This window comes from Macrotis lagotis, chromosome 4 (genome assembly GCF_037893015.1).
Source record: "Macrotis lagotis isolate mMagLag1 chromosome 4, bilby.v1.9.chrom.fasta, whole genome shotgun sequence".
NCBI lineage: Eukaryota > Metazoa > Chordata > Mammalia > Peramelemorphia > Peramelidae > Macrotis > Macrotis lagotis.
This window is the reverse complement of record NC_133661.1, coordinates 271,794,776-271,819,625: the sequence shown is the minus strand read 5'-3', so window position 1 is coordinate 271,819,625 and position 24,850 is coordinate 271,794,776. Positions and strand designations below refer to the sequence as shown.

Genomic DNA, 24,850 nt, shown 5'->3' with positions numbered 1-24,850 from the left:
GTTTTTATTTTGGGGTTTATTTTATGAGGTGATCTGTGAATTCTTATTTGTCCTTTGGGACATATATTTTAAGATTTATTGAAATAGAATGACTCCATTATTTTTTTTTTAATCTTGGCATTCAGATAGTTGAATAATTCTTATATTTTTTCTCTTAATTTTCCAAGTCAATTGTTTTAGATATGAGATTCCTGATATTTTCTTCCCTTTCCCCTTCTTTTTGACTGTTTTAATATTTCTTAATAACTCATGAAGTCATTGACTTCTATTTAATTCATTTTAATTTTCAAAGAGTTTGTTCTTGAGCAACATTTTGTACTGTTGATTCCCTTTTCAAAGCCTTCTTCCATAGCTCTTATTTTTCCCCATTTCCCCTCTCACTCTCTCATTCTACTTATAAAATATTTAAAATTCTTTTTAAAATTCTTGCTTCATTTCTTCTAGTAATTCTAGTTGAGCTTATGCCCAAGTTATGTTTTTCTCTGTAACTATTTTTTTTAAAATTAGTTTATTTAAGGCAATGGGGTTAAGTGACTTGCCCAAAGTTACACAGCTAGGCAATTATTAAGTGTCTGAAATTGGATTTGAACTCAGGTCCTCCTGACTCCAAGGCCGGTGCTCTATCCACTGCATGACCTAATTGCCCTCTTATAACTGTTTTGGAGTCATTCTCTTTTCTGATGTCTTAAGCATCTCTGCCAACATAACTTATTATAGTGGGGTTCTTTTTTTTATTTCCTCATTCTTTCAGACTTCAGACTTGTTGTTGAAGCTGAATTCTTTTTGGATTTGAACTGGTCTGTTGTTGCTTTCTTGGGACTTGAAATGTTTTGTTATTTCAGCATTTGGGGGACAGACTGTGGACCTACAGACTTTCAGTGTTCACTGCTTCCCAAACGATCCAGGGCAAAGTCTGATTTCTGCCCCCTATTCTAAACTGTTCAAGTTCCTATTCTACATTTGGGTTTTTGCAAGAGTAGGTTGCTTCTTGACTGTGCCCCTCTCTGTTGGTTCAGAGTAGTAGAATTAAGTTCCCCTTTGTTCTGGGATTCCTACCTTAGTTATTTCTCTGTAGGCCAGAAAAGATACTGGATCTGCTTGAGATCTGAGTCAAACTTCTGCTGCTTCTGCTGGCTTATTTACTTCTTCCTTTCTCCATCCTCAACCCATGGTGCAGCCCCATTATGATCTACAACTTTGTCTTGCTCTGAAGGGAACTCTTCCTGGACTCTGAAGTGTTCTACCCCAACCCTGTCCCTGTGTCTTGAGATCTTCCAGTCTTCCACCTTATTTTGACTTTGATTAGACAAATAACTCACTGTAACCTTTTCTGAACTTCCCCATCAGAATTTGGTTTTCATCAGGGTTTATATTTTCTAGATCTGCTTGGAGGATTATGTGATGGGAAACTCAACACAATGTTTCTTTTTTTGACACGTTGCCATCTTGATTCTGCTTCTCCTCCCTCTCCCCTCCCAGTATCTCTTAAATCTTGTTCCCCTATAATATGGATTTTTTTTCCTTTTAAATATATTTGATCAGGGTCAGCTAGGTGGCACAGTGGATAGAGCACCAGCCCTGGAGTCAGGAGTACCTGAGTTCAAATCCAGCCTCAGACACTTAATAATTACCTAGCTGTGTGGCCTTGGGCAAGCCACTTAACCCCATTGCCTTAAAAAAACTAAAAACAAGCAAACAAACAAGCAAATAAACAAACAAACAAACAAATAAATAAATTTGATCAGATCTTCTCAGAGCCATGCCATCTCTAGATATTAAGTTGCATATCAATGGAGTACAGGGGTTGTCCATTGCTTATTCTAGTCTTTTCCTACATGACTTAGTCTTTTTTTTTTTTGATCATACATCTCTCTGACATCATCTTCTTTTGCGAAACTAACCCATGAAGGAATATGATAGCTAACTTAAAAAGTTTGAAAGATTATCATCTAAAAGAGGAATTAGACTTACTGTATTAACTCTGGCAGAAAAAGTCATATATAGGACCACTGTGTGCAAATTTTAGGGAGGTATGTTTCAATTCTATGTATGGAAGAACTTCTTAGTGATTGGACTGCTCCATGAAGTATTGTATTCTTTGGAAGTAGAACAACCATCTGCTAGAAATTTTATAAAAGGGATACTTTCCTATATGAGACAGAAATTGGCATAGATGACTGGTAGGATTCCATCATATTCTGGAGTCGCAAGCTAAGCAAGAATTATAGGAATTTATCCTTCAGCTATTTTGAATAGATGAATATACTATGAAAGACAAATCTTTATTATATCATCCTGCCAAAGGTGCATATATTTAGAGGTAGGAAGGGTCATCTAGTCCAACCACCTTGTTTTTCATTAAAGAGTAGGTTCATAGGCTTGTACAGTTTCCAAGGTACCAAGTAGCAGAACTGGAATTTTAACACAGGACCTCTGACTCCATATTCCATTCTTTCTGTTGTACTGTGTTGTCCTGGCCTTCCTTTTTTCCTTGACAGGAGTGGGATGATGAAGGGTATCACTAAGTAGAAAAAAAGAGAGGAAAGTGAGGGCAGCTAAGTGGCATAGTCCATAGAATTCTGGACCCAAGGAGAGGGAGAACTAAATTCAAATGTTGTCTCAGACATTTACCATGACCCTGGACAAGCCATTTAATTTCTATCTGCCTTAGTTTTCTTTATTGATAAAATGGGATTAATAATAATAATAATAAATCTTATCAGGGTTGTTCTGTGGTAAAATGAAATTATTTTGTAGAGAACTTGGCAAACTTTAAAATATATAAATGCTAGTTAATATTTATCACATAGGTGTGACATGCAGGAACAGACAGATATTTGGTTGAAACAGCAGATTGGGGGATTAAGCAGAATGTCTTTCTTTGTTTTGTAATTTAATCTAATCGGTTCCTTTTTGTGGCTCCTTAGGAAGGTAACTTGCCTATATACAATTAGGGAATACTTATAATTTTCTTAATTTGTAACTTTTTTTTCTTTGCAAGCAATGGGGTTAAGTGGCTTGCCCAAGGCCACACAGCTAGGTAATTATTAAGTGTCTGAGGCTGGATTTGAACCCAGGTATTCCTGACTCCAGGGTCTGTGCTCTATCCACTGCTTCACCTAGCCGTCCCAATTTGTAATTTCTTACTTCTTTCTGTGCTTATCCTTTGTTCTGAAGAGGACTAATATAATTGATTTGTTCATGAATTGGAGTTAAGTGAGGGAAAGTTGTGCAAAGCAGTCAGCCTCACTCTCTCTTCCAGAGTCTTCAAAGTCCAGTGGCAAGACAAAAATCAAGCCCACTGGTGATGGATGGCACAGAAGTACTCCACATCCCCTGCTTCGATTGCATTCATGGTTGTTGGAACAAATTATTCTTATTTGCTCATTCTGAATGAGGAAGGCTTTACAAGCTTGGGATAAACATTGCCCAACTCACCAATGGGTTTGAAGGCTATCAGTTACCCTCAACCTGGTTTAGCCCATCTGCCAAGATGGTTTTACAAGGCTGTGGTTGTGAGTGTTGGGTACATCAAAAGTGATGAGCAGCCCTGAAAAGGGCACTGTAAAACCTCACACCAGAGGTCTAGTTCTTCCTTACTTTTCTTTATCTTACTTGTCTTCTCTATTTTCAATATTGACTCCACCATTCTTTTTTGCCACTAATAATATTCATGTGTTTCTCATGCTCCTTTATATTTGCCTCAAGCATAATTCTCTATGGTTATTTCTAGTTAGTTTCTTTGATGAACCTATTCAAGTAAGTCAACTTAATATTTTAGATTCAATACAATCACAAACTAACCCCACCCTTAAGATATCAAATATCCTTGAATTACTTGCATCACTTTTATTTTTTTAATTGAATTTAAATTGTATTAATCACAGCAACATTTACATGTTTTTTAGCAAGTAACATATACTTATTAGAAACTTTTTGTATATTGAATAAAATACTCAGAAATCTCACAAAGATCCATAGTGCATAGGAAAATACTAGATTAGATGATTATCCTTCTTTTTTTGTCTACACCTTTTTTTAAATTTATTTTTTATTCTCATGTTGTACAAATGTTTTTCTTTACCTTAATAAAATATATTTGTTTACAAGTAAACAAAATACACCTCCCCCCATGAATATAGATAGACTTGCTTGGGCAAAAAAGTAAAGGGAAGAGAAAAAAAATTAAAATTAAAAAAAAATAATAGTAATAATTGTAGGTATGGCCAGGTGGCGCAATGGACGAAGCACCAGCCCTGGAGCCATGAGCATCCGAGTCCATATCCAGCCTGGTAAACCCAATAATCACCCAGTCATGTGACATGCAAGCCTCCCGATCCCCACTGCCCTGCAAAAACCAAAAAGAAGAAAAAATAAAAGACCCCAAATAAAATAAAATAGTAATAATAGTAGGGGTGGCTGGGTGGCAGACAGAGCATTGGCCCTTGAGCCAGGAGCACCTGGGTCCGAATCCGGCCCCAGACACCCAAAGATCACCCTGCTATGTGGCCCCAGGCAGGCCACCCAGCCCCACTTGCCCTGCACCCTCCCCCAAATAATAATAACAAAAAATGTGCTTCAGTCTTTGTTCCAACACCATCAACTCTGTCGTGAGTGGATCACATTCTTTATGATAAGTCCATCACAAAAATTACTTCCATATTTTTCCAACATTGCCATTGCTGATCGCAACTCCCTCCTTTCTTATTTCTCCACTACCATGTACTATATTTTCTCTCTCCTTTCACTCTGACTCTGCTGTAGGGTCGCTGAGTGGTGCAGCAGACAGATCCCTGGTCCTGGGGCCAAGAAGCCCTGAGCCCCCATACCACCCCTTAGGCCCAGAATCCACCTGGCCCTATGGTCCTGGGCAGGCCTTCCAATCCCAGCCCCTTGCAAGAAGTAAAAAAGAAAATGTGTTATATCTGACCATTGTGCCCCCATGGTCCATCCTCTCCTCCTTTATTCACATCCCCACCCCTTCCCCCTGCTCCCCCTCCTTCTTACTCCAGATATCTATGCCCCATTGAGTATATTTGCTGTTTCCTCACCTAGCCACCTCTGATGAAAGCAAAGGTTCCCTCATTGCCCCTTGCCTTCCCCCTTCCATATCATTGCAATAGCTCATTGTAATAAAAAAAAAATCTTATTATGTGAGATATCTTGGACTATTCCCCCTCTCCTTTTTCTTTCTCCCATTCCATTTCCCTTTTTTTCTTATTGACTCCATTTTTACACCATATTTTATCTTCGAATTCAGCTTTCTCCTGTGCTTCAACTATAAAAGCTCCCTCTACCTGCTCTATTAACTGAGATGGTTCATATGAATATTATCAGCATCATTTTTCTATACATGCAGTTCATCCTCATTAAGTCCCTCATATTTCCCCCCTCTCCTCCAATCTCCATGCTTCACCTGAGTCCTGTATCTGAAGATCAAACCTTCTGTTCAGCTCTGGCCATTCCAAAAGGAACCTTTGAAATTCCCCTGGTTCATTGAAAGTCCATCTTTTTCCCTGGAAGAGGACATTCAGCCTTGCTGGGTAGTTCATTCTTGGCTGCATTCTAAGCTCTTTTGCCTTCCTGTATATTGTATTCCAAGCCCTACGAGCTTTCAATGTAGTTGCTGCTAAGTCCTGTGTGATCCTGACTGCAGCTCCACGATATTTGAATTGTGTCCTTCTGGCTGCTTGTAATATTTTCTCTTTGACTTGGGAGTTCTGGAACTTGGCTATAATATTCCTAGGGGTTGGTTTTTTGGGATCTCTTTCTTGGGGGGATCGGTGGATTCTCTCTATTTCTATTTTGCCCTCTGCTTCTAGAATATCAGGGCAATTTTCCTGTAGTAATTCTTTGAAAATGATGTCAAGGCTCTTTTCCTGATCATGACTTTCAGGTATTCCAATAATTTTTAAATTATCTTTCCTAAGTCTGTTTTCCTTATCAGTTGTTTTTTCAATGAGATATTTCACATTTTCTTCTAATTTTTCATGTTTTTGGTTTTGAAGTATTGATTCCTGATTTCTGGTAAATTCATCAATCTCCCTGAATTCTATTCTTTGTCTGAAGGATTTGTTCTCCTCAGAGAGTTTTCTTATCTCTTTTTCCATCTGGCGAATTTTGCTTTTTAAAGCATTCTTCTCCTCAATAACTTTTTGAACTGTTTTATCCATTTGACCTAAGCTGTTTTTTAGCATGCTATTTTCTTCAGCATTTTTTTGGATTTCCTTGACTAAGCTGCTGACTTCATTTTCATGTTTTTCCTGCATGTCTCTCCTTTCTTTTCCCAGTTTTTCTTCCAACTCCCTCATTTGATTTTCAAAGTCTTTTTTGAGCTCTATCATAGCCTGAGCCCAATTTCTGTTTTTCTTGGAGTCTTTAGATGTAGGAGCTTGTGCTTCCTCATCTTCAGACTGAGTATTTTGATCCTTCTTGGGCTCATTTGCAAAATATTTCTCAATGGTCTTCCTCTTGTTTCTTTGCTTGTTCATTTTCCCAGCCTAAGCCTGGTTTTTTGGGGTGCTTCTTGAGCTTTTGGGACACTCCCACAAGGGTCTCAGTGTGTGAGGCTCTGTCCTCCCTCCTGGTCTGTGAATGACCATATGCGCCCCCCTCTGCCATGGGGCTGAGGTGGGGGGGTCCCTGCTGTTCTATGGGGGGGCCTAGACTGGGATCAGGATCTGAATGTGGTCAGAGCCCCAGAGTCCTGTTCCAGGGGCAGAGGACAGAGCTCTGCAGTCTCTCTCTCTTCACTCCCCTCCCTCAGCTCAATGGGCTCATGCCCTGGAGGCTCCTGCTTACTGGCTCCTCCTGCTTCTGTTTCCTGGTCTGGGCTGCTGAGAGACCAAGCTGCTGGCTGTGTGCCCTGAGGGCTGGGCTCCACGTGCTCGCTCTGGCAGAGGTCCCCCGCTGTTCCCCCACTTTGTGCTGGTGCTCCCCGGGGTGCAGCTCAGGAGGCTCCCCCGCTGCTGTGAGCTGAGGCTCCCAGTGCCCTGGGGCTGCCTCCAGGAGGCTGAAGTTCTTTGGCTCTGGCGGGCCACCCCTCTGGCAGGCTGCCCCTCCGGCCCGGGGAGCAGAGCCTTTCTGCTCTTTTCCAGGTTACCTTGAGTAGGAGAACTCCCTCGCTGGGTCCCTTTGTGGGTTCTGTCTCTCGAAAGTTTAGTTAGAGTCCTTAGTTTATGAGTTTTTATCAGAGAGCTCCTAAGACTCGATCCCTTCATGTTGCCATCTTGGCTCCGCCCTGATTATCCTTCTAATACTAAAACTTATTTCAGCCCACATAAACTTCAAGTATCCTTATCTCAATTTACACTCTCAAAGATGAGTGTCAGGTCCCTGAGTAATGTAATATCTTCCACTCAGGGTTCTAGTAATACCCTTGAAGAATTGGTTTGGATTCTCTAATGCAACTGATTATGCTTTCTCCCAAGACTGTTAGTTGAAAATCATTTTAGCTAGCCAGTTTTAAAGTGTCTTTTTAGAAATGGGTATTAATGTCATACAGTAAGTACAATAAACTAAAAGATTAGAGCTTGTTGGATAAAATACTGGATTTGGAATCAAGAAGATTTGAATTCAACTCTGTCCTTAGATACTTAAAAGCTGTGTGATCCTGGGCAAATCACTTAACTTTGTTTGCCTTAATCCATTGGAGAAGGAAATGGAAAATCACTCTAGAATCTTTGCCAAGAAAACCCCACAGATAGCATTTGCATGTTCTGGTCCACAATCAGTTGTGACTGAACAGCTGAACAACAGAAATGATAAGAAGAGTTGGTACAAAACATCCCCCTAAAAGTCTGTGACACATTATCCCACAAGTAAATATACTTCCAAGAAGAAGGTGACAAAAGGATGACTCAAAGCTTTTGGTTATTGGAAGTCCTTTTCTTCCATTTGTGGAGTTGTCAAGGAATTCCTTTTTCTGGGGTCTTCACAGAACTGTGAATCTGCATTGAATCTGCCCTTGGCTCCCAATTAAAATAGTGCCACCCCCTGTTTGATCCAGGGTGCCACTAAGACATTAATGAGAAGGTGGGAGGTCTGACATTCTCTGAACCCTTCAAAGCTTACAGTAAGTGAATGCTAAATACTGGTGATACAAAGAAAGGGAAAGGACACTTGCTGTTCTCAAGGAGCTCCCAGTCTAGTGGGGTAGACAACAGTTTTAAAAATTAGGTACAAATGACATTTATAGGATAGATTGGATGCAGTGAACAGAAGGAAGTCCCTAGAATTAAGGGGGATAGGGAAAGACTTATTGTAGTAGGTATGCTTTTATCTGGTACTTTAAGAATTCCAAGGAGACAGCTTTGGGGGCAACCAGTGAAAATTCTTGGAGTTAGGAGATGAAGTAGCATGTGTTTTGTGTGAGGATTGGCATGGAGACCATTGTCACTGGATCACACAGTTCATGGTTGGGTGCAGTGGGAGAAGGAATATGCAAAAAGATTGGAAAGTTGGGTGAGGGACTGGCTATGAAGGTCTTTGAACACCAGAGGAGTTTACATTTGATCCTTAATGTAAGAGGTAGTCACTGGAGTAGAGAGGCAATATGGCTAGACCTATGCTTTAGGAAGATTATTTTGACAGCTGAGTAGAAGATGGACTGGAGAGTGAAGAGACTTGAGGCAGGGAGACCAAACAGAAGGCTACTCAACAGACCTCCTCTGACCAAAAGAATAGAGGAGACAAAGCCCTAGGCTGAGGCTGGAGCCAAGGCTTGTCCTTTCCCTTCAAGTGTTTTTTCCCCCCAGAGAGTTTAGCTGGAATATCATACTTGATCCAATTTCTAGAATACTTGCTTCTAAACTAGTTTGCTAATTGGGATATAACCAAGTTTTCTTGACCCATCTGAACAGATTCATGTCCTTGACACTTGAGTTTCAAGGATTTACTCTGAAGAGAGCCTGTGATTGAGATTGATTGGTTGATTGATTGATCTTCTCATTTACTTTAAATGGGGTAGATGGGGGGTGGTGGAACCAAGATGAGGCAGGAGAACAGCTTTTCTTAGAGTTCTCTCCAAAATATTTCAAAAACCTTAAAATTATGGCTCTAACTAAATTTTCAAGAGACAGAACCCACAGAAAGATCCAGTGAGGCAATTCTCCAGCCCAAGGTAACCTGGAAAATAGTGGGAAGGCTCTGTTCCACATGGTTGGAGGGGGTGGCAGCACAGGAATGAAGGAACTCCAGCCTTCTTGGAATAGCCTCAGGGTACCTAGGTCCCAGGAGCACTGGCTCCTGGAAGCAGAAGCAATTTCCTGACCTGCCACCCCAGGGAGCACCAAGCACAACTTGGAAGATCAGCAGAGAGACCTCTGTCAGAGCGAATGTGGAGCCCAGGCCAGCATGGCCCTCCTCAACATGGACCTGGCCCTTAGCTCAGCCCAGATCCCAGGAAACAGAAGCAGGCCTGTGGACCTGTCCAGCAGGAGCTGCCTGCCAGCTGCTTCCAGATTACTCAGCCCATGGAAGGTAAGGGAGAGGAGGGAGACTGGCAAGGTCTTTCTTCTGTCCCTGGGACAGGACTCTTGTTCTTTGTCCATATTCAGAACCTGGTCACAGTCTGGGTTCCCGTACTGCCATAGAGCAGGGACCCTCCTTACAGCCCCAGGGCAAGGGGTGTGCTTATGGTCATCCACAGACCAGAGTTCAGGCAGGAGAGCAGTCAGAGCCTCTCATAAGACCTTGAAGGAACTGAGCTCCTTGCGGGAGTGTCCAAATAATACTCAAAAGCTAAGGAAGCACCCCAAAACCAGGCATAGACTGGGGAAATGAGTGAACAGAAAAAAAGGAACCTGACCATAGACAATTACTTTGGTTCCATGGAGGATCAAAACACACAATCAGAAGATGAGACAGTCCAAGTTTCTGTATCTAAAGACTCCAAGAAATAAATTGGGCTCAGGCTATTTTAGAGCTCAAAAAAAAAAAAAAGATTTTGAAAATCAAGTAAGAGAGGTAGAAGAAAAACTGGGAAGAGAAATGAGAGAGTTGTAGGAAAAACATGAAAACCAAATCAACAGCTTAGTCAAGGAAATCCAAAAAATGCTGAAGAAAATAACACTAAAAACTAGCTTAGGTCAAATGGATAAAACAGTCCAAAAAGTTAATGAGGAGAAGAATGCCTTAAAAGCAGAATTGGTCAGTTGGAAAAGGAGATGAGAAAACTCTCTGAAGAAAATAAATCCTTCAAATGTAGACTGGAGCTAAAGGAAACTGATGACTTTGCAAGAAATCAAGACACAATTCAACACCAAAAGAATGAAAAATTAGAAGAAAATGTGAAATATCTCATTGAAAAAAACCAACTGATCTGGAAAACAGAACCAGGAAAGATAATTTAAAAATTATTGGGCTACAACTGACAAATGGTCAAAGGATATGCAAAGTCAATTTACAGATGAGGAGATCAAAGCAATTCATAGTCATATGAAAAAATGCTCTAAATCATTACTTATTAGAGAAATGCAAATTAAAGCTTCTCTGAGGTACCCCCTCACACCTCTCAGAGTGGCCAATATGACCAAGAAAGTATAATGATCATTGTTGGAAGTGTTGTGGGAAATCTGGGACACTATTACATTGTTGGTAGAGCTGTGATTCAACCTTTCTAGAGAGCAGTCTGGAACTATGCCCAAAGGGCAACAAAAATGTGCATATCCTTTGATCCAGCAATACCACTGGGTCTATACCCTGAAATGATGAAAAAGGGTAAAAACATCACTTATACAAAAATATTCATAGCAGCCCTGTTTGTGGTGGTAAAGAATTGGAAATCAAGTAAATGTCCTTCAATTGGGGAATGGCTTAGCAAATTGTGATATATGTATGTCTTGTTCTATTAAAAACCAGGAGGGATGGGAATTCAGGAAAGCCTGGAGGAATTTGCATGAAATGATGCTCAGTGAGATGAGCAGAACCAGAAAAACATTGTACATCTTAACAGCAACATGGGGGCAATGATCAATCTTGATGAACTTGCTCATTCCATCAGTGCAACAATCAGGGACAATTTGGGGCTGTCTGCAATGGAGAATATTATCTGTACCCAGAGAAAGAATTGTGGAGTTTGAACAAAGACCAAGGACCTTTAATTTAGGAAAAAAACCCTGATATCTTATTGTCTGATCTTGCTATCTCTTATACTTCATATTTCGTCCTTGGAGATATGATTTCTCTCTCATTACATTCAATTTGGATCATGGAAACAATGTAAAGACTGGCAAATTGCCTTCTGTGGGGGTGAGGGGGAATGTCAGATTAGGGGAAAAATTGTAGAAATCAGAATAAATAAAATCTTTTAAAAAATTATTGGGTTACCTGAAAGTCATGATCATGAAATTCATTTTTAAAGAATTTCTACAGAAAAATTTCCCTGATACCCTAGAAGCAGACAGTAAAATAGAAATGTAGAGAATCCACTGATCTCCTCCTGAAAGAGATCCAAAAAAATATCTCTCAGGAATATTATAGATAAGTTCCAGAACTCCCAAGTCAAAGAGAAAATACTACAAACAGCCAGAACAAAACAATTCAGATATATTGGAGTTACAATCAGGATTACACAGGATTTAGCAGCATCCACATTAAGGGCTCATAGGACTTGGAATATGATATTCTGGAAGGCAAAAGAACTTAAAATGCAATCGAGAATCAACTACCCAGCAAAATTGAACTTTAAATGGGGTAGAGATGACCTGAATCATTTACTCAATGATCCTACCCTTTTATTATATGGAAAATCATTTTATAGTGGCCTCTATAGATTTAGCTGAGACCATGTGAAAGTTTATGAAAATAGCCCTCCTGGCTGGACTTCAGTTACTAAATAGATGTCTGACCTCATTGATTTGAATATTCCCTTCAACAACCAGAGAGAAACCCATTCATGCCTGTCTATCCATGCAGTTCTCATACATTTTCCCTAATAAGTTTTCCACAGAGGGTCCACTGAGCATGTGTAGGCTTTTCCCACTTTATCCTGACATTATAAGAATACCTGGGGAATATTCAGTCCTCCTCACTATTGTCATATGTCCAGCCCATTTTTTTTTATCCTATTGTACCTTTCCCTGGTGAAAGATTTTGATATTATGTTATTAAAAAACCTTTAAACTTAAATACAAAATAAGAAAAGAAAAAACAACATGGTCACGTGCACAACCAAACATGAGAGGATTCAAAATATAAAGCAATAAATTTCCATTTCAAGAAAGTCTTACATATATAATAAATACTACACATCATGTCCAAAATTGTCCATCTTTTCTGTGCTTCCTTGTAGTTTTCTTTTGCTCTCTACTGTGTTCTGTTTCCTCCCTTCCCCCAACCCCCTATGAAGGCCAGAATTAAGCATGTATTTATTCATACACACACATACATATATATGTATATATATATATACACTCACATGCGTGTACACACTCATATAAACACCCACATATATGTACATTTTATATTTATACACATTTACTCACATAGATATCTATAGCATACACATATATACCTATATACATTTATATACATATATGTAAAACTATACTATACTTATTTCTACTTATCCTCTGTTTCTCCGACATGGATAACATCTTCCTTCATAAGTCTAAATCTTTCCATATATTTCTGAATTCACCAACTCCTTATTTTTCTCTACCACAATAATATTTCTACTTTATATTATCTATTTTGAATAGTCTAAAATAATATTAATATTGCTGACATATAGTATGAGTTTCCTATTTTCCTCTTTTTTTTTGTAAGGCAATGGGGCTAAGTGGCTTGCCCAAAGCCACACGACTAGGTAATTATTAAGTGTCTGAGGCTGGATTTGAACTCAGGTACTCTTGACACGAAGACCAGTGCTCTATCTACTGCGCCATCTAGCTGCCCCCTATTTTCCTCTTTGAATTAAATATATTTTGGCTTTAATTTTATCTGATATCATGATTACTATTCCTGCTTTTTTAACATAAATTCTATTCCTGTTCATTATTTTGTTTGTGTGCCTCTCTCATTTTTGTAACGTTTCCTGAAAGCAACAACTCTCATGATTGCTGTTTTACTTTTATTCACTTGTTCTTACTCTTCTATTTGTTACAGCCCAAGAATCCCTCCCTTATATATACCCTTCTTTAGCTCTTCTCCATTGAGTAGATTTCTAGATCTACCAGCTTTCCTTCCCCATCTAATTCCTCTGTATCAATTTTTTTCTCTCACACCTCATTTACAAAAGATGATAACTCTTCAGATATTGTTGTGTTCCATGTCTCTCAACCATAGAACAACATAGGTGGAGTATTGATAACCAGAAGATGGATTTCTTTTCTTTGGACAGGTGGATGAAGTTTTGATCATTAAAAGAGCTTTGCAATTTCCTAAATAGCTCAATTCCTCTTAAAAATTCTGAGTCTAATTCATTGTACTCTTTGTCCTAGATATAAGTCCTGATGGACAGGTTAGTTTTTTAAAAATAATCTAAAGACATTTTATAATCTGACCAGTAGATACTCTTCTTATTACTCTTCATCCACTCTCTAGATGATCAGGCACAACTTTTGAGTAGTTTGAGATTCTTTCCAGAAGGATTTTTCTGGACTTCTTCAAAGTTCATGTGACTTAATTTGTTCAGGTATTCCCTAGTTTGTTTCTGTTTTTCATCATTTTAGTCAATTTTCACAGGATGTGAGGTGAAACCTCAGGGTTGTTTTGATTTGCATTTCTCTTAATAGTAGTAATCTAGGACTACTTAGTAATTTAGTAATTTTCACATGATTGTTTCTTTTTCTTTTCTTTCTTTTTTTTGCAAGGTAATGGGGTTAAGTGACTTGCCCAAGGTCACACAGCTAGGTAATTATTAAGTGTCTGAGGCTGGATTTGAATTCAGGTCATTCTGTCTCCAGGGCTGGTGCTCTATCCACTGTGCCACCTAGCTGCCCCACATGATTGTTAATCGTTTTCAATTCTTTGAGAACTATTTATTTATAGCCTCTGATAAAAGTCTGTTTTTAACTGGAATTCTCACTTGCCTACTACTGAATTTCTTCTAAGACTTATTTAGTCACTTCCCTCCTCCCTGCCTCCCTTTCTTTTCTTTCTCTATTTTTTGACAAAAATGGGGTTAAGTGACTTGCCCAAGGTCACACATCACACAGCTAGATAATTTTTAAGTATATGAGGTCACATTTGAACTCAGGTCCTCCTGACTCCAGGATTGGTGCTCTATCCACTGCACCACTTAACTCTTTCTTTCCTCTCTCTTTCTCTTTTGTCTCTGTTTCTTCCCTTCTCTCTTTCTCTTCTCTCTCTATTTCTCTTTCTTGTCTGTCTTTCTCTTTCTTTCTCTTTCTTTTTCTCTTTCTCTCTCTCTTATTTATTTAAGGCAATGGGGTTAAGAGTGACTTACTCTAGGGGTGGCTAGGTGGCACAGTGGATAAAGCACCGGCCCTGGAGTCAGGAGTACCTGGGTTCAAATCCGATCTCAGATCAGGTCCTCCTAACTCCAGGGCCAGTGCGCTCTCTCTCTTTCTCTCTTTCTCTCTTTCTCTCTTTCTCTCTTTCTCTCTTCCTTTCTTCCTTTCTTCCTTTCTTCCTTTCTTCCTTCCTTCCTTCCTTCCTTCCTTCCTTCCTTCCTTCCTTCCTTCCTTCCTTCCTTTCTTTCTTTCTTTCTTTCTTTCTTTTCTTTCTTTCTTTCTTTCTTTCTTTCTTTCTCTCTTTCTCTCTTTCTCTCTTTTTCTTTCTTCCTTCCTTTCTCTCTTCCCCTCTTTCTCTCTCTTCCTTCTTTCTTTCTCTTTCTTTTATTCTTTCCCTTCCTTCCTTCCTTCCTTCCTTCCTTCCTTCCTTCCTTCCTTCCTTCCTTCCTTCCTTCCTTCCTTCCTTCCTTCCTTCCTTCCTTCCTTCCTTCCAGTGCTAACTTGCATGGTTGAAAAGAGGGAGTCAAGGGGCTAGAACTGGATGCTCTAAGAATGCTCTTTTATTATCCCTTTGTGTTGCATCCTTTCTGATAGAATGTGCCTGTCCTTTCATCTCCAGGTCAAGAAGTACATTTTGCACATCTAAAATGATCCCCACTCAGGCTATCAGCAGATTTTTTTTTTTTGTATGGCACTCAATAAGATTGGACTCCAGAAGACAATTAGTCATTTCCATGGTGACTTTTGCTTTTTGTACCTTTAGAAAAGGTCATGAGAGAATAGCAGTGCCCTGGGAACCAGAAACTGTTCAGTGCTTTATCATTTTGGCAGTCTGTTTGGGGTGCTGCATAGAACTCTGCCTTTTAAGTTGCTCCACAGTCCTGGATATGGGTTCTTGAGTGTTCAGCAGAAGAGGGAGAGGGAGGGGAACCAAAGTTTAGAAAGAGATCCTCTATCACTATTTCTGCTGCTCCTCATGCAGTTTTACTAATGCTATCTCCATTTGTATTAATTACTTGCAGTTAATAAAAGCATTTGCCACATTTCTAATTATCATCTGAAATACCATTCATTATTCCCAAATATAACAAGTGGATAATTTCATGATCAGTGGTAATGTTTACAGTTCCTGAAAGTAGTCACCCAGGCTCAAAGTAATTTAGATTTTTGACTTCTGTCTTCAGAAGGATTCCCCCCCCCCCCTTCCCTCATCACCTTCCCTACTACTTCCTTGTTTATTTGGCCTTATCTTTGTGACTCAGGGAGGTCATTTAGAGGAAGAAGGCAAAATCTGGGTGTTAAAATACCTGGGCTTAAACTCTTCATAATTTGACAGAATTTAGACTTGTCATTTCCCTCTCTTTGCCTTTTCTCATTTTATAGCATGGGTCAATAACTGCCTGCCCCTAATCATATCTGTGAAGTGCCTTGAGATCTTCAGAAACAAATGTTATATAACACAGAGGTGGTTCCACATTTAGCAGAAAATCAAAACAAAAATCCAAACTTACAAAACAGATAAATTAAGGGGAAAATAGTTTACAGTAATGGGATTAAGCACAGATTTTCTTAATCAGTTCATATGATTTCAACTTACAAATAACTATAGCTTTTGCTTAAAATGAGGCAGACCTCCTGTGTTTCTCTCTATCCCTGATCATGCTAGATTACCTTGTAAAAACATGAAGAAATAAAATAGACTCATTCCTCTATCTTCCAGGGATCTGCTCTAGCTGCAGGCAGAATGTTTGGTTTATTAGACAGCCTGAATTTAGTTTCAAGTGAAAGTCTTATGTAAAAAAAAAAAAAGAATAATTAAAAGAGAATTAGGCAGGACAAAAGTGTCTCCTTCTCACTTCTAGCACCAAAAGGAGAGGATAGGAAGTCTTGTTAGATAGAAACAGCTTAGGGTGGAGAGATGTGGGTACAATCCATTTTTGTTCTTGTCCCCACTGTGGTTAGCTGTGGTTGCTGGCTATAGCAGTTGGTGGAAAGGCAGGGGTGTAATTTATTCTACTTTGTGGCCAACCTGCCAATCCTCTGGGCCAAACAGTAGAAAAAGCAACTTTGGGTTTTCAGGGGGTCCCAGAAACAGTTCAGAACCCTCCCCATATTCAAAAACAAGTAGCTAGTTAAAACCTTCCAGTTCTGGGTCAACATGGACCTTCCCAGGCCCAGGGTTCTTTGGATTCACAGACAGTTAATTATCTTGTGGTTCTCCCTTATCCAGTTTTCTGTTTTGCACTTGTGCTGCTCATAATCGGCCACTTCTCCAATGTTTGATTTGTTGTCTGCACTCAGATTTTAGTTCCATCTGCTGTCCTGTTTTGAAAGTCACCCAGAAGGGGGCAGCCAGGTTGCACAGTGGATAGAGCACCAACCCTGAAGTCAGGGGGGACTTGAGTTCAAATTGGACCTCAGACACGTAATAATTACCTAGCTGTGTGACCTTGGACAAGTCATTTAACCCCAATTGCCTAGCAATCCCCTCCCCTAAAAAAGAAATTCACAAAAAAAAGAAAAAAAAGAAATTCACCCAGAAGGAACAGTCAATGACCATTCATCTATAGAGTTCCAGGAAACATGAACTTGAACAAAGAAAAGCATTCTTTTTTTTCTAGTTTTTTTTTTTTTGCAAGGCAAATAGGGTTAAGTGGCTTGCCCAAGGTCGGATTTGAACTCAGGTACTCCTGACTCCAGGGCCGGTGAAAAGCATTCTTTTAAGAATAATTTATTTGAGATGATAGGAAGCTATGTCTAAGGTTTCAGGTCAAAAAAGATGGGAAGATTTACTGATAAATTTCAGTAACAGGAAAATGTTTGCTTTTTTGTACACAGGACATGGTAAACCAAACTGGTTTGTTTCCAAACCTTGTCACTCTTTCAAGATACCCATAGGGATTGAAGGAAAATAGTGTCCTAGCAACTCAACCTCAAAGATGGCAGAAAGTTTCCTTCTCCTCTGTCCTCTGGTTGCTCCTCAACCTACAGTGGAACCGTGGAGCTTTTAAAATATTACAAAGACCCCTTGGAATAAAATGTCATAGAGCAGATTTAAGAATCCTGAGTGAGAGGAAGCATTTTTGCCCATTCTTTGCTTCCCCACAACAACCTAGAAAATGTACCAAACTGAGTTTTGATGAGGAAAGCCAAGAAGGTGTCATAGCCCAAGATAGCTTAAGGAAATCTACTGGTGCTTGAATGGGCAGTGCTAGAAGGAAACATTTTAGAGCCTTGAGACTTTTGTAAAGGATGGAAGGTAGAACACAATAATAGGAACACAGTAGAAACAAGGGGTAGAAAGAGATCCTGAGCTACCAGCCACTGTATAACTCTGTTACTCATTACCCAGTTCCCCATCACAGATCTAGAGAGGAGATGAGGGTCTTTCATGAGCACTGAGCAGGGAACAAGTTTTGAAACAGCAGCATGACTCTGAACTCAGGAGTGTTTTAGCTATTAGCCTAGCACTTAAACTTACTATGGAACAACCAGGGCAGAAACCCAGACCAAAGTGGAGCCACTGATTCATTCATTAGCTTGGGACCTGCAGAAACTCCCAGAGGGTCAACAATGATTCAAGGCCAGCATCAGTCTAATGAAATTCAACTATACACATGCCAACAGACCCAAATCTAGGTCAAGAACTTTCAGTGCTCACTTCAAGAGAGACCTTTCCCTAGATCCCATCCCTTTGGAAGCACAGAAAATTTGAAGGCCTCCAGAGTGAGCTGTGAAAACAACAGTAGGCCCACCTACTCAGAAGTGCACAGACACCAGTATAAATCTTTAAGAGTTTCTGTGAAGATAAGGAAGCTTAAGTCACAAAGACAGGAAAAGACTCATTGTTGAAAACTATCTTTATATATAATTGGAAACAAAAGAAATTTTAAAAAAAAGAAAAGCTTCTTATCCAATAGAGAAGTAAGAGGGAAAGGGGTTAAGAGAAAGGAAGAAGAATAAAAAGGTAGATAGATTAAGGGAAGTAGTGATGGGAAATAGAACAGACTTAAAAAAAGAAAGAGAAGGAAAAGTTTAAGATAATAAGATATAGGGAAATACACAGTTAGCAAATACATTTGCTAATGTAAATGGAATAAACTCATCCTTAAGATGGAAGAATATAGCAGAATGGATTAGAAACCAAAATCTAATAATATATTGTTTCAATTACATACAATAATAGTTTTTCAACATTCATCCATTTGCAAATTTATGAGTTTTACATTTTTCTACCACTTTCCTTTCCCCTTCCCTTTCCCCTTCCCTATGGTGGTTAACAGTCTGGTAAAATCAATAATATTTTGTTTATAAGAAACTCATTTGAAATAGAAAGATACATATAGAGTTAAAACAAGGAACTGAAGCTTAGGGGCTTAAAGTAGAATCTATTATGCTTCTTTTGTTAGGTACTCAGATGAAATAAAAGCTAAAACATACCTAATTAGAAGAGATAAATAAGTAAACTACATTTTGCTAAAAGGTAACATAAAGAATATCAAGATCAAATATGTATGCACCAAATGGCAGCATCTAAATTAATTTTAAAAAGAATTTGTGTTTTCAGTTACAATTTCTTTCTCTCTTCTGCCCTTCCCTCTCTCATTAAGAAGGCAATAAATTCAAAACTCATTACAAAAACAAATGCCTGTATTAGTCATATTCTTAAAAAAAAGAAAAAGAGATTAAAAATTGCATCTAAATTCTTTGAAGAAAAACTAAATGAATTACAGGAAGGAAAAGACTCTAAAGCTATAATTTAACACTCTCAGACCAAGGTAAATCTAAGTAAAAAATAAATGAGAAAAAAGTCAAGGAGATATATAGATTATTTGTTAGAAAATTTAGAGAAAAGTTTGATATGATAGCCTTTTGGAAACAAATGGAATAGAAAGAAATATACCAACTATGCAATTTTTCATGATAGTCATAAAAATTTACCACATATTAAGGCATATACAATTCACAAATGTATAAAAGCAGCAATATTAAAGGTGTCTTTTCTGAGCATAATGGGGATTTTGAAGCATAAATTAAAAATTAATTGGAAATTAAATAACTTTAAAATGGGTGACTCAAAGAGCAAACCATGAAAATCATTTAAAAAATTTCATTTGAGGGGGAGCACAATGGATAGAGTACTGGCCCTGGATTCAGGAGGACCTGAGTTCAAATTTTGCCACAGACACTTAATAATTGACTGACTGTGACCTTGGGCAAGTCATATAACCCCACTGCCATAAATAAATAAAATTTTTAAAACTTCATTAAATAATAACAATAAGATGACCTGATACAGTCAAAGTAGTATTTAGAGGAAATGTTCTAAGAAAGAGTAGATCAAGGAATTGTTCACATTCCTAACAAATTTAATACTTCTAATTAATACTAAAATAGAAATCTTGAAAATAAAAGGAGAAATGAACAAAACTGAAAGTAGAAACCATTAAAAACTCACTAAAATAGTTAATCCTTTGCCTAATTTGATTTAAAAAAAGAAATCCAAATTATTAGTATCAAAAATTAAAAAATGAATTCATAACCAATGAAGAAGAAATTATTAAGAAAAGACAATTACTAGGAGCTCTTTCTCCCAACTATTTGCCAACAAAACTGACAATCTAAATTAAGTGAATGAATTTTTACAAAAATACAAATTGCCCAGATTAACAGGTTAGGAAATAAAATATTTAAATATCCCTATTTTAGGAATAGAAATTGAACAAACCATATATTAACTTTATTATTATTATTATTATTTATTTTGTAAAGCAATTGGACTTACCCTATTAAGTATCAAGTGTTTGAGTCTGGATTTGAACTCAGGTCCTTCTGACTCTAGGATCAGTGCTGTATCCAGTGTTCCTATAACTGCCCCTATACATTAACTTCCAAAGGGGGGGGGGATAAAAACCCAAGACCAGATGAATTTTCAAGTGAATTCTACCAAATATTTAAAGAACAATTAATTTTGATACTTAAAGACATCAGAAAAAAAAGATAAAAAAGGACTCCTGTCAAATCCCTTCTATGACTAATGACTATTGATATAAAAATTTTAAATACCATATTAGCAAAGAGATTATAGCAATATATCAGAAAGATTCTGCACTATGACAAGATTAGGTTTATAGCAGGAATACAAGGCTAGTTTAACATTAGAAAAACTATTAAAATGATTGATCAGATTAATGGAAACAAAACAACAAAACTCTTATGATTATTTCAATAGATTCAGAAAAAGTCTTTGAAAAAGTCTAACACACATTCCTATAGCAGAAAACTTATAAATAAATGGAGCTTTCTTGAAATAAATAGTATCTATTTAAAACCTGGGTCAAGCATTATCTTTACTACAAATAAGCTAGAAGCATTTCCAACAAGTTTAGAGGTGAAGCAAGAATGTCTATTAGCACCATTACCAGTCAATATTGTACTAGAAATGCTAACTATAGCAATAAGACAGGAAAAAGAAATTGAAGGAATAAGGATAGGCAAACAGAAAATAAAACTAACTTTTTTTGCAGATGATTTGATAGTTAAATAGAAAATTCTAGAGTCAACTAAAAAGCTGATCAAAATATTACTTTGAGCACACATCATCATTTCTGTATATGACCAACAAAACCGAGCAAAAGAAATGATAGAGAAAGTTCATTTTTAAAAACTATGGGGGGGGGGTGGCTAGGTGGCGCAGTGGATAGAGCACCAGCCCTGGAGTCAGGAGTACCTGAGTTCAAATTCGGCATTAGACACTTAATAATTACCTAGCTTTGAGGCCTTGGGCAAGCCACTTAACCCATTGCCTTGCAAAAAAACCTAACCAAAAAAAACAAAAAACTATAGGCAATATAAAATACTTTGGAGTCTATCTACCAAGACACATAGGAACTATATAAACCCAATTATGAATCTTTTCACAATAAAGACAAGAGTTAAATAATTGAAGAAATATTATTGCTCATAGGTAGGCCAAACCAACATAATAAAAATGATAATACTACGTAAATCTACTAATTCGGTGTCATGACAATAAAACTACCAAAATTACTTCATAAGAGTTAGAAAAAATAACAAAATTTATCTGGATAAAGTAAAAATTATAAAGGAAATAAAAAAATTTGAAAGAAGGTGGGCCTTGCATTAGGCAAACATTTTTATAAAGCTACAATCATCAAAACAGTTTGGTAGTGGGTAAGAAATGGAGAGTTTTATTAGTGGAAGAGATTAACAATATACAGTAGCTAATGATTACAGTAATTACATCCTACTGGGCCACCTGAAAGATGATGTATTCCTAATGCAGACTACAAAGCTTGACATTTATACAAGATATGGTCATCATTGTAGGGTACAAATCTTTAACTATTTGTATCCCTGCTGGAGGTCTCTGCTAAAAGCAGCCAATGTTCTTTACTTACTGTAACTTTCTGAAAGATAAAATTAGAGAAAGCAAAATAGCTACTTAAATTTTGGGCCTGAATTCTTACCAATTAAGTAAAATTGTAAGTAATAATCTTGAGAAACAATAACCATGCCATCTTAAAAATTTAGTAGATGAGGAAGGGAAGGCAAAATAAGTCTAATTTGTATCCTAGATGATGGTAAGAGTCCAATGATCTAAAATGTTAGAAGGAAAATTGACTTAAGTGGAATGGAATGTTCTTAAGACTGAGATTCTGATGACATAATCACAATTTATTTTAAGAAGATAGAGGTGTTGAAAGAAACTTTCATGACTGAACCAGAAGGTCTTTGACCAACTCATTTTATTTTATTTTATTTTATTTTAGGTTTTTGCAAGGAAAATGGGGTTAAGTGGCTTGACCAAGGCCACACAGCTAGGTAATTATTAAGTGTCTGAGACTGGATTTGAACCTAGGTATTCCTGACTCCAGGGCCGGTGCTTTATCCACTACGCCACCTAGCCGCCCTGACCAACTCATTTTAAAAGGATATGTGTTAAGATACCAAAACAAGGACAGACAACCAAGGATGAATACGAATGAGTGCCAAGAACCTATAAGAATAGCCATTGACATTCTAGGCAATGAATTACAGAAATAGGAATGGTAAGAACACACTTAGCTTCCTTTGATAGATTCAAGTCCTAAGGTCTGATTGATAAAACTTCTAAGGACACTAAAAGTGTTGACAGATATAATTGATGGACCACCAGAAGTGATCTTTGGAAAATCAGCAAAGAGCAGGACTGGTATGGACAAATATTCTGATTTTCAAAAAAAAGAAAAGAAAATGGATTCTTAAAACAATAAGTTGTGAACTTGACTTTGATTCTTGGCAAAGATAAAATGGTTATGTGCATAATCATAGAGAAACCTAGCTTTCCCAGATACATTCCAATTAAGATCAATAAATCCTTTTCCCACCAGGATTATATATAACCAGAAACACAGGAAAGGGTTCTACCAGGGAAGCCAGTGTGAATTCATAGAAATAGTCCTGAATGCATGCCAGAGTTCTTTTACATTTCTGGCATATGAAAGTTTTATTTCAGAAACTTATTGCATAGAATTTTTATCCAATTAACTTTCCCTTCCAACTTTAACCACATTGATTTTGTTTGTACTAAAAAGTTTCAATTTTATGTAGTCAAAATTATCCATTTTACCTTAAGTAATCCTATCTTTTTCATGATTATCATGAATCCTTAACTTATCCAGAGATCTGAAAAACATTTTTCTTTCTTTCTTCCTTCTCTAATTTGTTTATAAAATATCTTTCATCTATATCATATATCTATTTGAAGGTTATCTTGGTATATAGTATGAGATATAGGTCTATACTTTCTAGTTTTCCCAGAAGTTTTTGTTGAACAGTGAATTCTTACCCCAGTACCTGCAGATCTTTAGATTTACCAAATCCTATGCTACTATGCTCATTTTCTTCTGTATGTTGTGATTTAATTTATTCCATACATTGATGGGCTATATCTTTCTATTTTTTTAACCAGTACCAAATCCTTTTGGTGAGTACCAAATCCTTTTGGTAATTACTATTTTGTAATGTAAGTTAAGAGCTGGTACTACTAAGTCCTTTCCTTTCCTCTTTCCCCCATCATTTTCCTTTTCTTTATTTTTTATTTCTCCAGATGAATTGTATTATTTTTCTAACTCTATATTGTAATTTTTTGGTAATTTGATTATATAACTTGTCACTGAACTAGTGAATTAATTTAGGTAGCATTGTACTCTTATTATATTGGTTTGACCAAATCAAGAACAATTAAAATTTCCCCAATTATTTAAGATTGTTTTTATTTCAGCAAAGAATATCACACTTCCTATGTATCTTAGAGAGCAGACTCCTAAATAATTTATATAGTATGAAGTTATAATTAATGAAATTTCTCTATTTCTTTCTACTTATTTCTGTTCAGAAATGCTTATGATTTATGTGTATACATTTTACATCCTGCAAATTTGCTGAAATTATTGTTTCAATTTTTTTTAGGTTTTTGAAAGGCAACGGGGTTAAGTGGCTTGCCCAAGGCCACACAGCTAGGTAATTATTAAATGTTTGAGACCAGATTTGAACACAGGTACTCCTGACTCCAGGGCCGTTGCTCTATCTACTGTGCCACCTAGCCGCCCCTGGATGATAAATCTTGTTTTCTCTTTGCTTAGTTTATTTTGTTAATAAAATTTCTTATATTTTCTCTCATTTGTTTGACCAACTCATTTTAAAAGGATATATGTTAAGATATCAAAACCAGGACAGACAACCAAGGATGAATACAAATGAGTACCATTTGTTTTCTCTCATAGGAGACATTTTTAGCACAAAAGCTCATATTTTCCAATTAATTTTAATCCTTTCTTCAAAAATTATATTCAACATGACAACTACTAGGTTGAATGTAATTTTTACATTGTGGTAAATGAAAGTATATGTTTAACAATTCTGCTTTTCTGCAATAGTTTATGAAGTCTTTGTGCCCAAATACATGGAATTTTTGTTCAGGAGTCACACACTGTTGAGTTATATAAATACTTCTTTCTATTCACATTTCATAATTACAATAGAACTATCATTTCTAACTTTTCTAAAATTTTTTTCAAGTTCTGTTTATATTTTAACAGGGAGTGAAGATATAAATGTACCTTTAGGATCTTACTGACTTCAAGGGTTACAGTAGAAGGATAAAGCAACATAGGGATTGGCAGGGGATGGCTTTGTTATTTGGATATGATGGTTTTAAGAACAAAACAAATGAGGGAAAAAATCCACTAGAGAAGAAATGAAGGAGAAGGGAGGAACTTAATATTTCTCATAATTGGGATTCATGAGAAGAAAAGTATAAAAATATGGAGGATGGGGGTGGAGGGAGCAAACTTCACTCATGAAAGGTACAAAGGAGTCTTATAGCAAAACAAACATTTGATGTGAAAATACATTAAATTCATCAGGGA

At 37.3% G+C, this 24,850-nt stretch overlaps 1 protein-coding gene across 4 annotated transcripts in view; it reads left to right on the top strand.

The window, feature by feature from the left end:
- Positions 1 to 24,042, top strand: part of EXD2 (exonuclease 3'-5' domain containing 2) — a 104,843-nt gene extending 80,801 nt beyond the window's left edge. Inside the window, exon 10 of one of the 4 annotated variants that reach the window (XM_074236042.1) lies at positions 23,892 to 24,042. In XM_074236042.1, the coding sequence (XP_074092143.1) occupies positions 23,892 to 23,899 (8 nt within the window). In that variant the 3' untranslated portion in view covers positions 23,900 to 24,042. Of the gene's footprint in view, positions 1 to 22,210; positions 23,860 to 23,891 lie in introns of those variants that run through there. The other 3 variants (XM_074236043.1, XM_074236044.1, XM_074236041.1) reach the window with 3 other exon arrangements.
- Positions 24,043 to 24,850: the final 808 nt, after the last annotated feature.